Raw genomic sequence first — 17,108 nt, forward strand, 5'->3', positions numbered from 1 at the left:
TATACTATCTGTTCATTACTTATTCGGTCGACCCTTCTATTCTTCCAAATTCATCTATAACATCATATTTAAAAACCTTGTATTATTTTCTTGTGTGTTCATTCTGTGATCTGAGTTTCAATACCCTGTAAGGCTACACTCTAGACAAATAAAAGACTTCCTAACACTTTAATTTCCGTACTAAACATTAACAAATTTCTGTTTTCCTGAAAAGATTTTATAGCAACTGCCAGACTGCATTACAGCCTTTTCTTCAGCTCTCCTGAGTCAATTTCGTTGCCCAACCAGCGAAATTTGTCTACTACTTTTACTGTCTCATTTCCGGACTAATTCTTTCATCATTATCTGATTTAATTAGACAAATTCCTCTAAGTGTTTCACTTTTCTTGACGAATTTTTTAGTTTTTTCTCAACTATTGCCTGCTTTTCGATTCCTGTGTTTCACCTCTCATGATTTTAGAATTTCAAAGAGTATATGCTAGTCAGTAACATCTAAAGCTTTTCCAAAGCTACAAATGTTGTACATGTGGTGGTGCCTTTGTTTAATCAGTCTTGTAACTGTCAGGATTGTCTCGTGTGTTCCCACATTTACCAGGATCCCAAACCGAATTTCCTCCAGGTGTCGCTGCTACCAGCCCTTCCATTCTTTTGCAGATGATTCGTGTGGGTAGTCTGCAACCACGACATAGTAAAATGATGATTGTGTAATACTCACAACCTGATTTTTTTGGTATTGGGATTTTCACATTCCTCTTGAAGTCTGAGGGTATTCCACCTACCTGATAAATTCTCTGTACCAAGCAGAACAGATTCTCGGAAGGATCTAAGTAATGGCGAGGGAACGTCGCCTGCCCCAGGTGCCTTGTTTTGACTTAGGTCCTTCTGTGCTGTCAAATTCGTATCGCAGTATCGAATCCCTCACCTTATCTCCACCTGCTGTTCCCTTTACATAATACTACATTTAAGTTTCTTCCAGTTATACAGCCGTTCTATATATTTTTTCCATCTTTCAGCCTTCCCTTCTTCATTTAGTACTGGGTTGTCACGTAAGTTGGAATTCATTCTGCTTCTTCTTTTTCCTCAAAAGATTTCTACGATTTTCCTGTGCGCTTTGTCTATCTGTCCCATTGTCATGCATGCTTCAACAGTTCTGCATATTTCCTCCAGCTTTTCTTTCGTGCTATTTTGTACTTCCTGTCAGTCTCTGTTTTAGAGGTCTGCGTTCCCTTCTCCCCTCTTAGCTTACTGCAGTTTCATATTTTCTCCTTTGATCAACTACATTTAATATGAAACTTCCTGGCAGATTAAAATTGTGTGCCCGACCGAGACTCGAACTTGGGACCTTTGCCTTTCGTGGGCAAGTGTTCTACCATCTGAGCTACCGAAGCACGACTCACGCCCGGTACTCACAGCTTTACTTCTGCCAGTATCTCGTCTCCTACCTTCCAAACTTTACATTTAATATCTTTTTTTTACGTAAGTATTTCTATTGATCTTTTTTTCTTCCATTTTATTTGCCTGGTGTTTCTACTATTTCGTCTCTCAAAACTACCCATTAATTTGTTTAGTTTCATTTACATCTATCAGTCAGGCTACCTTAGGAACGCTCAGAACATCTGGTCCGTTCAGCTCAGACAGGTGTTTAATTCCCTACCTTCATGCAATTTCTTTAGCTTTTATCTGCCCTGCGGTCACAGTAAACATCTTCTCACGGTGATCCGATTTCTAAATCTGTCTCAACATTATATAATGTTACTAAAATCTTCCGGCGTTTCTAGATCTCTTCCACTATTCTTTCTTGATTCTTAATTCATGTATTAGCAGTGATTATTTACGCTCTTCGCAGAATTCTGTCACACGACGCCCGTCATTCACTTCCTCCTGTCCGTGATGTCTTCCTATTTCCCCTGTCTCCCTTTACCTACTATCGAATTATGTCACAATTAAGTGTTCATGTCCTTTAAGATACTGAATACTATCGTTTTATACAGCAGTGGTACTTTTAAATTGGAACAGCTTCAGAAAGAGGTGGCAGTTGTTGCTGACCTGCCTTGTAAACCAGACGTGTGTCTGCTATGGCCTGTTGCTATTGTTAGTCATTTTGGCTTGTAAAATGTTTGATTATTGTTTCTTTTATTTACAAGCTATAAACACGTTCACGGTGTCTGTTGAAACTTATGAGATGCCAATCAAAAAAATAATACTTTTCATACAGCGAACCTTTGGATACTCAACCGTGAACTACACAGCTGATCAAACAAATAATTAGGGTATTTTCAGCTCTTGAGCAGATGGGAATTTTTCCAATCGTGACGTTTACTAGATATATTTCAAAAAACAGGGTGGTCTATAAGTCTCTCCCTGATTATAAACATGTATAAGGCAGAAAATATTATACATAGACACATATCTTTTATCTTGAAGTGCAGGTAACATACTCAAGTATTTTGTACAAGCACACAATTAATAAATTTTGTCGTGTGCTCCTTTCGTTTCCCGAAGGATGTCCAGGCGACATTCCAATTCCATCCATGTACTGGTCAATAACTCCTGAGGAATGGAGGTTATGATGTCAGTAATTCGGCGCCGTAATTCTGGGATGTCCTCCATTGGTGTTTGGTTAACCTGGTCCTTGACATACCCCCGAAGGAAGAAATTCGGTCTTACGTCTGATAATCGCGGAGGCCAGTTGATGGGAACACCTAGCCGGATATACTCGTATTGTATCCAAATAGGCACGAACTTCTAACCCCTAACGAGGTGGAACACTATATTGTTGGAAAATGAAGCCCGAAATGTCCTGAATCTGTGGCACAACAAATAACTGCAACATATCAAGATGAGTCTTGGCTGTGATTGTCGTTTCACTGTAGAAAAAAGGTGCTATGATTTTATTGTGGATGCAGTGTAAGACGGAGCCACACGTTCAGCTTAGAGCTAGCTACTATCTCTGACAGTCTCAAACACAGCCTGTGGATTCTCGGGACCCTGATTGTGTCAAGCAAAATGTGGCCTCACCTGATGAAACACAGCCATCGTCTTCGCCTCAGCCAGCATAGCACAGCAAACTAGTAACGATAACTGTGCTCCGCTGGTTGGAGCGACTGCACGATCTGGATTTTGTGCGAACGGAAAAGAAGTTGTTTATGTAGGATGTGGTGCACGATTTCTTCGTAATCTGAAATTCACTTGAGGCTCTGCGGACTGACTTCCTGGGACTTCTCACGAAGGCTTCTCTCGCTGTATGAATTGTCTGGGAAGTAGGCGCTGGCCGCCAGTTCTAGGGAGATCTCAGACGTTCCATGTTTTCTTAAACTTCGCGTACCACATCTTGAACATTTTAATATCTGCTGAATGTCTGTGGTACACCGTCTGGAATGTTCTCTGCACCGCTTTTGGTGATTCTGTCTCGTGGTAACAGAGGACACATGGGGCATTTTTGGTTTGAGTACATATTGTTTGCAAATGGCGTCCGATTCCGCTGTTGTTACGTCACCGAGCCCTGTAACAAACGAAGTAAAAGTATGTACTGTATGGCTCTGAGCACTATGGGACTTAACTTCTGAGGTCATCAGTCCCCTAGAACTTACAACTACTTAAACCTAACTAACCTAAGGACATCACACACATCTATGCCCGGGGCAGGATTCGAACCTGCGACCGTAGCGGTCGCGCGGTTCCAGACTGAAGCGCCTAGAACCGCTCGGCCACTCTGGCCGGCTGTACTGTACGTATGAACACAAAATACTTGAATATGTGACAAGCAATTCAAGATAAGAATTATTCGTCCATGCATCATATTTTGTGTCTTACGAAGGTTTGTTATCATGGAGAGACTTCTGCGAGACCCGGTAATTCTAAGAGTAAGTCACATCTGGTGAAGAGCGTCACAAAGCACAAGGTAAACCAGCGCGCAAATAACGGACTTTTATTTTATACCAAACAGCGTCGTCCTAATTAATTTATCCACGCTTGTCTTTGGCAGCATGAGTCTGCAACTGAAGTCTGAATGTAAATTTCTGCCCGTTTTTTCCATAGACACCTGTACACACAAGAAAAACTGTAGGAATCAATAGCTATAATGCATGACACTGTTTTCAGATACAGACGAGGAAGGAAGTTGATGACTTTCAATCTGTTAGGAACATTACTAACGTTGTGGTATGTTGTGGTATATAATGACTAACATCTACGCCAGGGAAAACTTTACATTTGCTCTAGCATAAGGCATGTACCTGTTTTCCTCCCTTGCGTTAATGTTGGTGTTCACAGATTTAGTTACTCTCTGACACAAATGTGAACGATGTTTAAAAAACAAAACAAGAAACAGTAAAAATTTACTTCGTTCACGTTTTGTATTGCCGTTTATAACTTGTATTTCTGTGGGGCAATAAAACAGCTAGTTCTGGCAGACAGAGCGCCCATTTCGTGGTCTGGAAGGTTTTGCGAACGCATTACTCGTGAGAAAGACGACGATCAGATGGATTTACTCGAATGTGCTGCCTTTCCGGACCTACTCGCGGAGGTGATGATCGCATTGGAAACAGGTTGCCCGTCGAAACTGGACACGTGACGGCAGAGCAATTTACGGCAATATCATTTGAATTTTTGCGTCGTTACATTCATTTTAATTACAGTTGAACCGGCCGTGACATTGATAGCATTAGGAATAATGTTGATGGAGCCAAGGAAGTTATGGTTATTGCAGTTCTGAGATGAAACATCGGTGTTTGTTGCGACTTGGTCAAATGGAAGGTAGGAGCGCGCTTTTTGACAGCCTTGATCATTCGTTTTGATATTTCTGTTTAGTCTTATAAACGCCCAACAGTTAAAACTCTTCCGTAAATGTGGCTACTTTTGTACAGCTGAAATCTTTTAGTTTCATCAAACAGTAGCTCATATGGTTTTTTGGTTCTTCAGATCTTTAATTGTTTGATGCATGTTCCGTGTGGTCTTTCAACGTTTCTTCTTTCTGCGTGGTGACGGAACAATATTTTAAGTAAACTGCGCGTCCCTATTAGGACTTTCTGTATTCTAAGATATTTTATGATACTGAGTTGATAACCTGAAGAAGTAAAAGTACATTGAGCCCTTGATGTACTTTCTCACTGCTCGTTGTTCACTGCCTCAAAGGCAGTCAATCACAGCTATTATTTTATAAATTTTATTACTTACTTTTCTATATTTAAAAAAAATATTTCAACGTATTTAGTTCACGTTAGCAACTTAAAACTACTTTCTTGGTAAATGATATGTTTAGCGCCCAAGAAACCTGAATTTGCTACCTTGTTTAATAGTATTTGTTCAGAAGATTAGCTCAAATGTTCCGATGAGGCCTCTTTTAAGGCTGCTACTTTGGTGTTTGCTTTTGCGAATTTTGAGACTGTGTGTTCCTCTACTCGTGGTAGTATACCAGTAACCAAACACCAAGACAAAGCTTATGACTGCGTTCTATACAAATGTCTGATTCCTGGCTGACAAAGTGCGATGAAATAGTTTTGTTTTGGAACAATTTTCCCCCTGAGCAAACACAGTTTTTCTTCTTTTATACCCAGCCGTGTTTCGCTGAAGTTATAGCGTCTTCAGTTGGTTTTTATACCTGGTTTCTATTGAATAATAGAATTTCTAAAGTAATCTGTTCAGGAACAGTGTGGGCACAATTGGCCAACTCTTCCTCACACTCCAAACAACTTCATGCGTGTTCTACACTGTTCTGCCGCAGCCGTTGATAGTTTAAACTATGTGTAAACAACACCTCGGCGGCTGTCAAGATATACTTTAATTTAATTTCGTAACAGCAGCTGAGGCGGACCTTACGTATAGTAATTCTTACAGTGTAGACTCGAGTATTCTTACAGTTGTAGCCTTGCCACACCCATGTTTATATACAAATTCCGTGCTTAGTACTACAATTAAATATCGACCGACACATTTATTTGAAAATGTTCCTGGGATACTAATTACTGTACAACATTTATTCACAATACAATGTGTTTGGATAAAAGGCAGGCCAAGTCTGATACTTACGATTTCGCGGGAAATTAAACACACCTTTTTTGATATTGTATTGTCACATTCAGTACATGATGATTTGTTTCTTCTGGCACCTCTGAAAATCATATCCCACAGACAGAGAACAATTATTTTAGAATTTCGTTGATCGCATTGACGCCACTGCGTGCAACGGAAGTTCGTGTTCTTTTCTATTGCTCATAATTTCTTCAAAATTCTTGCCCGGTCACATTTGTCCTCAGCGTCAAGAAGACGCCTATTTACCGTGCACACTGTGTCTTCTTCTTTGGGGCAGATATTCGAATGAAAAGCATCGTCCCCTCCTTCCTTCGTTTGCACTCCGTTGTCTTACTAAACTTTAACCCCAGTAGCGTACACCTCTGAAATTGTGACAGTGTGTGCACACCAAGCTCACAGTGACCCTGAATTATTTGCTGGAGAAAATGCCTGAAGATATAATGTTTTATTGGAACTGGACTCTCATGTAGTAAACTAAGTTTATTTAACCTCTCGTAAGTACTTTTTGCAATCATTTCATAATCATTAACACATCTACAATTCGAGACTAAGTAAAAACTGTCACTAAAACCTTTCAATGAGGAAACTCGAAAGCGATCCAGATCTAAAGACTATTTGCAGTTTAATTAGATGGAGATGCTATTCATTTGATGAAATGCACATATTACGCGAATACTTTGCGGTGTTCTCAATTATTCACAAATCCTTTCATTCATTATTTCCACACTCTTGGAGTATGGAGCATGGAGTGTTATAGCCAATGTTCTGTTACAGACAGCTCTGTTCGAGCAATGTCCATTCTCGCTGTGGACATCGCTGTCTCAAGAATCGGCAGACTGATCAGTTTCGCCATTGTCTATACTGGTCCAGGAGCATCGCCTTCAGAATAATTTTCTTCGCTGAAGTCACTTGCCTCACTCTTACGATCGAGTTCTTCTCACAATGTTTCGTGTACAGCATCTTCCATCAGCAAAATGTCATTCCTACGCGCTGTTTCCACGTAAATGAGCTACACACTTGGCGGCAGAACAGTTACACAATGTGCACTCCAGGGTCACACTGACCCTTCAAAAGATATTTCTGTCAAATTAATTAAACAATGACTCACAGCATCGAACGTCTGTCCTCTGCTGTGTCTCACCCAGTGCTGGATTTACATTAGTGGCAGAGGGCTGTGTATGTGCAGTGGAGTATGCACAGTAAACAGTAAAGTCAGAGTGACCCTGGTGTACACTTCTAGATTTTACTTGTATGCACTGAGGAGACACAAGTCATGGGATGCCTCCTAATACCGTGTCTTTTGCGCTGCGTAGTTGAGCGCCCGACTTGGCATGGACTCAAAAAGTCGTTAGAAGTCTCCTGCCGAAATAATGAGCTAGGATGCCTCTATATAGCCGTCCATAATTGCGAAACACCGGTGCAGGACTTTGTACACGAACTGACCACTCGATTACAACCCAAAAATGCTGCATGGAACTCATACCGGGCGATAAGAGTGGCCAAATCATTCGCTCGAACTTTCCAGAATGTTCTTCAAAGCAATCGCGATCAACAATGACCCGGTGGCATGGCGCATCATCACCCATAAAAATTCCATCATTATTTGGGAATGTGAAGATCATGAATGGCTGGAAACGCTCTCCAAGTAGCCGAACCCAACCATTTCCAGTAATCATCGGTTCAGTTGGATGAAAAGACCCTGTCCATTCCATGTAAACACAGCCCACACCATTATGGAGCCACCAACAGCTTGCACAGTGCCTTGGGTCCATGGCGTTGTTGGATATGCGCCACACTCGAATCCTACCATCAGCTCTTACCGACTGAGAAATGGCTCTGAGCACTATGGGACTTGACACCTGTGGTCATCAGTCCCCTAGAACTTAGAACTATTTCAACCTAACTAACCTGCCCGAGGCAGGATTCGAACCTGCAACCGTAGCGGTCACGCGGTTCCAGACTGAAGCGCCTAGAACCGCACGGACACACCGGCCTGCTTTCCCAACTGAAATCGGCTGTTATCTGACCAGCCCACGGTTTTCCACTCTTGTAGAATCCATTGGATATGGACGCCAGCCCCCGAGAGGCTCTGCACGCGATGTGCTTTTAGCAAACACACCAGCGTCGGTCGTCTGCTGCCATAGCCCATTAACGCCACATTTCGTCGCACTGTACTAAAGGATCGTTCGTCGTACATTGCACACTCTTTTCTGTGATTATTCCACTCAGTGTTGTTTGTCTATGAGCACTGACGACTCTACGCAAACGCCGCTGCGCTCAATGGATAAGTGGAGGCCGTCGGCCCACTGCGTTAGCCGTGGTGAGAGGCAGTGCCTCAAATTTGGTATTTTCATCGTACTCTTTAACACAGTGTATCTCGAAATATTGGATTCCCTAACGATTTCCGAAATGGAATGTCCCATTGAAACCTTCCCGTCGAATAAACAAAAGAAATAATGATTGAACTTAATGCGTTTAGACGATAACCTTTAGAATAAACCTAATGAAAGAAAGAAAGAGAATTGAACTTTTTGTGCCTTGCAGCTTTCCTGTCTGGACCTGCTTTTGACAACGTGTCTGATCTGATAGTTGTTAGCGTACACGCTGTTGTATGCCTTGTGCCTTTATTGGTAACAATTTTCATGTGATTGATAAAACGAAGATTATTTCGACGTGAACACATTAGCTTACGCCGTGGCCCTTATTACTACTGGTTATCTATGCAGTCAACCTGAGAACATACATATATATTTTCCTTACCTTTTATTTTACTGGATCGCCTCTGGATAACGTTATCTGACTGCATCTCTGAATACACTCACTCTGATCTATTGTTGATAATTATTCGGGCTGGCATTCATTTACTGGGATTGCAAATATGTGAGCTAAAACTGTACTTATTATTCATTTGCTTTTTTGATTGAAGTTACTGGTGAAAATTTCAATGTCATTATTAAATTAAAAAATTGAGAAAAGTCAACAAAAGTTAAATCTTGTGGTTACTGGGTTCAATGAAAAATAATACGATATTGACTGAGATAAACTGATCTATTCTGAAAATGATTGAATATAAATTTTTAGCTCTTTATAGTAATTCAATCTATAAAATTTTAGTTTGGGGATCGTTTACATAAAACTGATTAAAAATGTAACAACGAACTTACAATATGCAGTTACCGCTTAAATACCGGGTGATCAAAAAGTCAGTATAAATCTGAAAACTTAATAAACCACGGAATAATGTAGATAGAGGGGTAAAAATTGACACACATACTTAGAATGACATGGGGTTTTATTAGAAAAAAAAATGTTCACAAAATGTCCGACAGATGGCGTTGGACAGCAAAACGTCAGTGACTGCGCATGACAATCGTGTATAAAAGGAGCTGTAATGAGAGAGAGAATCGGAATCGCCAGCAGTCGCAGCATGCTGACTTTACCTGAAAAGGCGCTTTTAGTGAAGCTGTATTATCAGAATGGGGAATGTGCTAGTTCAGCGTTACGATCCTATCGCCATAGGAAGGGGATTCGAACAAATGCAGCTGTGGCGAGAACGATTTCGAAGTTCGAATCCACGGGTTGTTTAGACGATAGACCCCGTAGTGGCCGACCGAGCACAAGGCGTAATGCTGCTGAGACAGTTCAGGTAGAAATGGAGACTGTGGCGGGTTCGTCTATGCACGGGGAAGTCAGCGCTCGTGCAGTCGCATGTCGCACCAGCATTCCATACACTACTGTTTGGTTGGCACTGAGGCGTACCCTCCGATGCTATCCGTACAAAATCCATCCGCATCGTGAACTGTTACCTGGAGATTTAGTGAAGCGGAGGGCATTTGCGATGTGGGCGTTTCAAAAGATGGCGGAAGATGACGATTGGTTGAGTAACGTACTGTCGACCGACGAAGCTCATTTCACGCTCCGAGGGTCTGTCAACGCCCACAACTGCAGAATTTGGGCTACCGAAAATCCTAGAGCTGTCGTGGAAACTCCATTGCAAGACGAGAAAGTCACGGTATGGGTTGGATTTACCACATCTACCGTTATCGGGCCTTTTTCTTCGAGGAAATGCGTGATTCTGGTTTTGTAACTGCTACCGTGACGGGTGAGAGGTACGCCGATATGTTACAGAATCGCATCATCCCCAGCCTGGATGATAAACACCTGCTGGGACGTACGATGTTTATGCAGGACGGCGCTCCACCCCATATTCCTGGACGCGTGAAAGATCTCTTGTGCGCGTCGTTTGGTGATGATCGTGTGCTCAGACGCCATTTTCGTCATGCCTGGCCTCCCAGGTCCCTAGACCTCGGTCCGTGCGATTATTGGCTTTGGGGTACCTGAAGTCGCAAGTGTATCGTGATCGTCCGACATCTCTAGGGATGCTGAAAGACAACATCCGACTCCAATGCCTCACCATAACTCCGGACATGCTTTACAGTGCTGTTCACAGCATTATTCCTCGACTACAGCTACTGTTGAGGAATGATGGTGGACATATTGAGCATTTCCTGTAAAGAACATCATCTTCGCTTTGTCTTACTTTGTTATGCTAATTATTGTTATTCTGATCAGATGAAGCGCCATCTGTTGGACATTTTTTGAAATTTTGTATTTTTTTGGTTGTAATAAAACCCCATGTCATTCCAAACATGTGTGTCAATTTGTACCTCTCTATCTACATTCGTCCGTGATTTATTCAGTTTTCACATTTATACTGACTTTTTGATCACCCGATACATTTGATGTCTTCATGACGTCAATTTTTAGTAGTTCATGAAAAATTACCCATTATATAATTATAGTATTCTTCAAGTAATATATAGCTGGTCGCGAACAGGCACACCGCTCTGTCTCTACACACACCTTCACTGCACAAAGGTTGACTCGAGAGTGTTCTATCGACAATGCTGCACGCTTCTCTCCGCGCTCCCTATGTATCAATGCGCGGGCTCTCCCGTAACAAAGAGCTTGGCACGGATACTTCACTGTCACCATCGATATGCAAAGAACTTAAATAAATTTTACAAAACATTTTTCTTACACACTATAATTGTTATTTACATATTTCTTAGCTTATAAATATTTTTCATGGCCTGTTTCTTTTTCTATTGACGTATTTCACCATGCGCTTAGCTCCAACTACCATTTCGCGTTCAAATTCTGTTAATTTCTGTGTGCGGTCATAATCGCGTCGGAAACGGTTTCACACGAATCGCCTGAGTACAAATGACAACTTCGCCAGTGCATTGCTCTTTTATACATTGTGTACGCGATACTATCGCTATCTGTATATGTGCATATCGCTGTCCCATGATATTTCTCACCTCAGTGTATTCTGTCCCATTTTCCCTTAGCACTGTTTCCCCTTTCTGCGTCTCATCACCAATAAATTTAACGATGTTGACACGAAGTCGTCTTGGGTACGAGTAAAACCATTTTCCGTGATGGGTTTCCTGTGCAAGAGGACAACGCGCACTATTTTGAACTGACGCGTGGCTGTAAACAGTCCCTTGACCAAGTTGATTCTCGCTACACTCAGGTCTACAGCTGTCTTTGTCGACTAATACTATAATCCGTTCATCATCAGAATAAACCTGATGTAGACAAACACAAACGCGATGATTGGTGTGAAGCCTTAGCACACGTACTCTGGTGTTGTTACGCTCTTGGAAGTAGGTCCTACGTATGTATTAGATATCTTATTACTAAATTACGTTAAATCAAACTTTAAGACATTCAAATGTATTAATAGCAATCAACATTTTTCTTAATCACGTTTTAGCTACGTAGTTTTTATTTCAAAAATCATGTACAGTCACGGCCTCTGCTGCGTTGTGCCGATTCTCGCACTGTTAATGCGTAATATGAAAATGGCTGAGGCTGCTTTCTGTTCCGTAGTGAAATACACACGTGAAACTCGGTTAAAAGGTGCCGAGAAATAGGCTGTTCTTAATATTTTTCATTAATTTACGTAAATAATCGGCTTTGAAGTTTTCCCAGCGTTGTAGATAATGCAGTTAATAAAACATTTTAGACTGAACGTGTAGCGTAGTCAGTAGCGTAATGCAATGTGAACATAAAAGCATTTTTCATTCGTTGGTTTAAATCTCCCCAATATCAATTATTTCCCTTGTTCAATTTGAAATACCTACATCTCGTAATTATAAAACTCATCATCATTTTCTATGAATTATGCAAGTCTTCTTGTTTCTAATTACAAATTGGCGCGAAATTCTTGTTTCTATTTCAAATACAAATTCCTAATTATCGATTTTTATGAAAGGCTGTTCATAAAAGTTGTTTATATTAGGGAAACGTAACAATTTCATTTTTAAGGCAAAAATGAAAAACCAAATCCTCTTTATTAGGACTATGTCCATCATTTTATACCACAGAGGTACATAAGTATCGTAGAAACATGAAAAACAATCATTTCCACAGCATCGAGCACATCATACAAATGCTGCATTTTTACGTTTGCTACTGTCCCAATCCCAAAGAAAGCAGGTGTTAACAGATGTGAAAATTACCGAACTATCAGTTTAATAAGTCACAGCTGCAAAATACTAACACGAATTCTTTACAGACGAATGGAAAAACTAGTAGAAGCCAACCTCGGGGAAGATCAGTTTGGATTCCGTAGAAACACTGGAACACGTGAGGCAATACTGACCTTACGACTTATCTTAGAAGAAAGATTAAGGAAAGGCAAACCTACGTTTCTAGCATTTGTAGACTTAGAGAAAGCTTTTGACAATGTTGACTGGAATACTCTCTTTCAAATTCTAAAGGTGGCAGGGGTAAAATACAGGGAGCGAAAGGCTATTTACAATTTGTACAGAAACCAGATGGCAGTTATAAGAGTCGATGGACATGAAAGGGAAGCAGTGGTTGGGAAGGGAGTAAGACAGGGTTGTAGCCTCTCCCCGATGTTGTTCAATCTGTATATTGAGCAAGCAGTAAAGGAAACAAAAGAAAAATTCGGAGTAGGTATTAAAATCCATGGAGAAGAAATAAAAACTTTGAGGTTCGCTGACGACATTGTAATTCTGTCAGAGACAGCAAAGGACTTGGAAGAGCAGTTGAACGGAATGGACAGTGTCTTGAAAGGAGGATATAAGATGAACATCAACAAAAGCAAAACAAGGATAATGGAATGTAGTCTAATTAAGTCGGGTGATGCTGAGGGAATTAGATTACGAAATGAGGCACTTAAAGTAGTAAAGGAGTTTTGCTATTTGGGGAGCAAAATAACTGATGATGGTCGAAGTAGAGAGGATATAAAATGTAGGCTGGCAATGGCAAGGAAAGCGTTTCTGAAGAAGAGAAATTTGTTAACATCCTGTATTGATTTAAGTGTCAGGAAGTCATTTCTGAAAGTATTCGTATGGAGTGTAGCCATATATGGAAGTGAAACATGGACGATAAATAGTTTGGACAAGAAGAGAATAGAAGCTTTCGAAATGTGGTGCTACAGAAGAATGCTGAAGATTAGATGGGTAGATCACATAACTAATGAGGAAGTTTTGAATAGGATTGGGGAGAAGAGAAGTTTGTGGCACAACTTGACCAGAAGAAGGGATGGTTGGTAGGACATGTTCTGAGGCATCAAGGGATCACCAATTTAGCATTGGAGGGCAGCGTGGAGGGTAAAAATCGTAGAGGGAGACCAAGAGATGAATACACTAAGCAGATTCAGAAGGATGTAGGTTGCAGTAGGTACTGGGAGATGAAGAAGCTTGCACAGGATAGAGTAGCATGGAGAGATGCATCAAACCAGTCTCAGGACTGAAGACCACAACAACAACAACAACTGTCCCATTACAATATGAACCCAACAGACCTGATCTGGAGCCAAGCTGCGGGATTCGGCCCGGGAAGTAACAATACTGTTAAGCTCCCAGACGTACTGGAACTAACGCAGGCAGCTTTCCCACGCGTCACTGCCGAATGCTGGTGGGATATAGAACGGCTCGTCATAAAAGAAGACGAGAAAATGCTGCGCCTGGTTGGCTTCGTGGATTCTGTTGCTGATAGGCTCGTTCTCAACGTAGCAGGTGATACTTCCAGAACTGAAATGTATTTCTTGGATTCGGATAAGGAAGGAGCTATGAGATTACCAGACGAGTGACTGTAAGTAATACCTTCAGTGGCTTCAATATTTAACTATACGGTGAAATCCTTCAATACTCTCTTACGTTACACACAGCTTATGCATAAAAATTACCCTGTGGTTAAGTAAGGAATTTTGATGAGTCTTGTTTTTAATTACAATAGTACATTAGCTAAAAACGATAAAGTGTTGCGGTTTTCGTCTAAGGAGCGTATTGTGGGAGATTTGTAGTGTATTATTTCATTTTTGTATTGCTACTCTGCTAATCTCTTTATACTTGTGAGCTTCAGCTGGCCACGTCACTGCAGGCTAGCTGTACCACAGAACAACAAGAAAAGAGAAGCGCAACTCCCCTGTTAAAGGAGGGCTACACTGACCGATAACAGCGCCTATGGTGGTATGGAGATGAACTAAAAAAGGATAGACATTGCGGCGGGTTGCACCCCTCCTAGCTTATGTACGCTGCTCTTTGTTTGTTTTTTTTTTTTTTTTTTTAATTTTCTTATCTCAGTTTTCTGGGCGTGCTATGTAATTATTTTGGCTAGCATCATAATAAAATAATTTAAACACAGCTATAGCACAGTGCAATACAGCAGTGACAACCTATTATTCACGAATATTTGTAGTCCAATTTAGCTGCAACAATTTTATTTAGCTTCAGCTATTTAAGCTACAAGTTTGTGTCGACTTACTGTCAGTTTCAAGCCTTGCGTCTAGTTTTTATGACGCACAAAACATCCTGCAGCTCTTATATGTTGATAGAAATCAATATAAGTGTGTCAGTTTGCAAGTCTATTCTTGATGTTTGCGCCTGACAGTTGCTGCTCAAGAAAAGACCATAGAAGCAGCGACTGCCAGACGCAAACGTCAAGAATAGACTTGCAAACTGACACACTTATATTGATTTCTATCAACATATAAGAGGTCCAGGATGTTTTGTGCGTCATAAAAACTAGACGCAAGACTTGAAACTGACAGTAAGTCGAAACAAACTTGTAGCTTAAATAGCTGAAGCTAAATAAAATTTTTGCATATAAATTGGACCACAAATATTCCTGAATAATGTCATACTTTGACATCTTATAAGCTGTGGGGTCAATGGAAGAAAAAAACTATTATTAAGAGAATAATCGGCAGTTAAAGAGGTTCAATTAAGAAATCTTTGTCACAGTGTTAATGAATGACGAACTCTAAAATTTGTTGCAACTATGTTTCAGGACTGTAATTTCTTAAAAAAGTTCCTACATCATATAACTGTAAACGCTTCAACACAAAAAAGAAGACATCAATATTAAGTACCAAAAATAGGAAAGGTGGCTAAAAACTGAAATGAAAACAAAACTTACTTTTTATTTGTTAAGCACACGATAAAAATTTCACTATGAGCAACAGTTTCACCTGATTCACTACTGATTTTAACAATTTCACATGGAACACCTGCCACATGTTTTGGAAACTCACCCCTGTTCTAGCCTATGCCTAGTTTTATTCATAAAATCTTCCTCAAAAAAATGATCTTAACAAACAAAATAAGTAGCACAATTCACATCAGGTCACAGTTTACAAAGACTTTTCCGCTTCAGAAGCAATCCTTGAAATAGTTTTGGAAACCTGTTGAAATGCTTGTTCCTAACTTTCTCCGTTGAACCGACGTAATGTCCAGGTGAACAGCCAGGGAATTTACAGGAGTATTTCTACGTCAATTTGTTGTGTTGAATATTCTGAAAAACATAAAATTCTTCATCAAATAAAACTGCTACTGACATATCAAAGTTATTTAAGTAAGCCAACAGAAATCACACAGCTTCATTCACGACAGAAGAGAATACATTTCATTTATAGCCTACCTTAGGATTAATTGCGGACATTTTTTCCGCAGGAAATCTCTTCAGTTCCACAGTGAACTTTATGAAATTTAAAGTAATAAACCTGTTTACAATGAAGATGAGTAGTATGTAAATATGAAACATACACCAAGACGACTGTAACCGTGGACTTCAGTACAGAGCAAGACGATATAATATCAATAACCGCCATTGGACAGTTGTCATTGGTCAATTGCAGCTTCGTTTGACCCATAGCGCCTCTAGTGGTCTGGAAGGAGCTACCTGGCTTGTTGCCTCTTCTCCCATATAGCTTTCACCCCCGTGAGCTGTACTGGCTGACCGGCCAGTGCTGTCCAGGTTAAATGCGCCGGTAAAACAGTTGTCCCGTAAGTCGATGTGCGCGTAACGCACAGCACAAAATTTACCATTATTATCTTACTTGACAGCACTCGAGGATAGCTTGGCTGCAGTCGCCAGTGATACGAAAATCCATATGAGGTTCCAGCAATGGCGCAAGAATACATAGTGCAATGTTTACATCAGGTTTATTCGCACGATGAACGGATTGTAGTAGTGAGCGCGTAACTATTGCTCATGTTTTTTGTGCTTTGTTGCAGAGTTCATGGAGGTGATGACCGGAGAGTAGGAGGTGTTGGAGGCGCTGCGGGCAGCGCCAATCACGTCACGCCACGTTACGACCCGCCCCGCCTACCAGTGGCTCGGCCCCCTCCGCGTCGCTACCGTCCTCTTCTCAACACTTGGTTTTGGATGTCATGTGAGCCTCTTAGCTACCTCTTCTGCGGTGACCACGGTGCCCCGGTGTACAGCTGTATTACTCACAACATTATTAAAATAAATTTTGTAAATTTAAATTGCTCTTCGTTTCATTTCTTGACCAAATTGGGTGAAGCTTCGAGTTTGGGTATTGTCACCAGTTTGTATTTGGAAAAAATATTCTGGCAGATTGTTTGGAGGACTCGAGAAAAAAAGGACATGTGTGTGCTGGGATAACACTGTAATCTAGTTAACGACACACATGGTGAACCAAAATTCCGCTAACAAAATTTCGGAGGTTATTCGGGGATCTTTTCTGACTATACTGCCTGACAAAAAACGTGAAGCAGACAGAAGACCTGGTC

The 17,108-nt window shown here is 40.8% G+C and overlaps 1 protein-coding gene across 1 annotated transcript in view; it reads left to right on the top strand.

The window, feature by feature from the left end:
- The window catches only part of LOC124607323 (troponin C, isoallergen Bla g 6.0101-like), a 45,675-nt gene extending 28,834 nt beyond the window's left edge, over positions 1 to 16,841 (top strand). Inside the window, exon 6 of the mRNA XM_047139624.1 lies at positions 16,587 to 16,841. Coding sequence (XP_046995580.1) covers positions 16,587 to 16,615 — 29 coding nt within the window. The 3' untranslated portion in view covers positions 16,616 to 16,841. The remainder of the gene's footprint in view (positions 1 to 16,586) is intronic.
- The last annotated feature ends 267 nt before the right edge of the window (positions 16,842 to 17,108 follow it).

This window comes from Schistocerca americana, chromosome 3 (genome assembly GCF_021461395.2).
Source record: "Schistocerca americana isolate TAMUIC-IGC-003095 chromosome 3, iqSchAmer2.1, whole genome shotgun sequence".
Taxonomy (NCBI): Eukaryota; Metazoa; Arthropoda; class Insecta; order Orthoptera; family Acrididae; genus Schistocerca; species Schistocerca americana.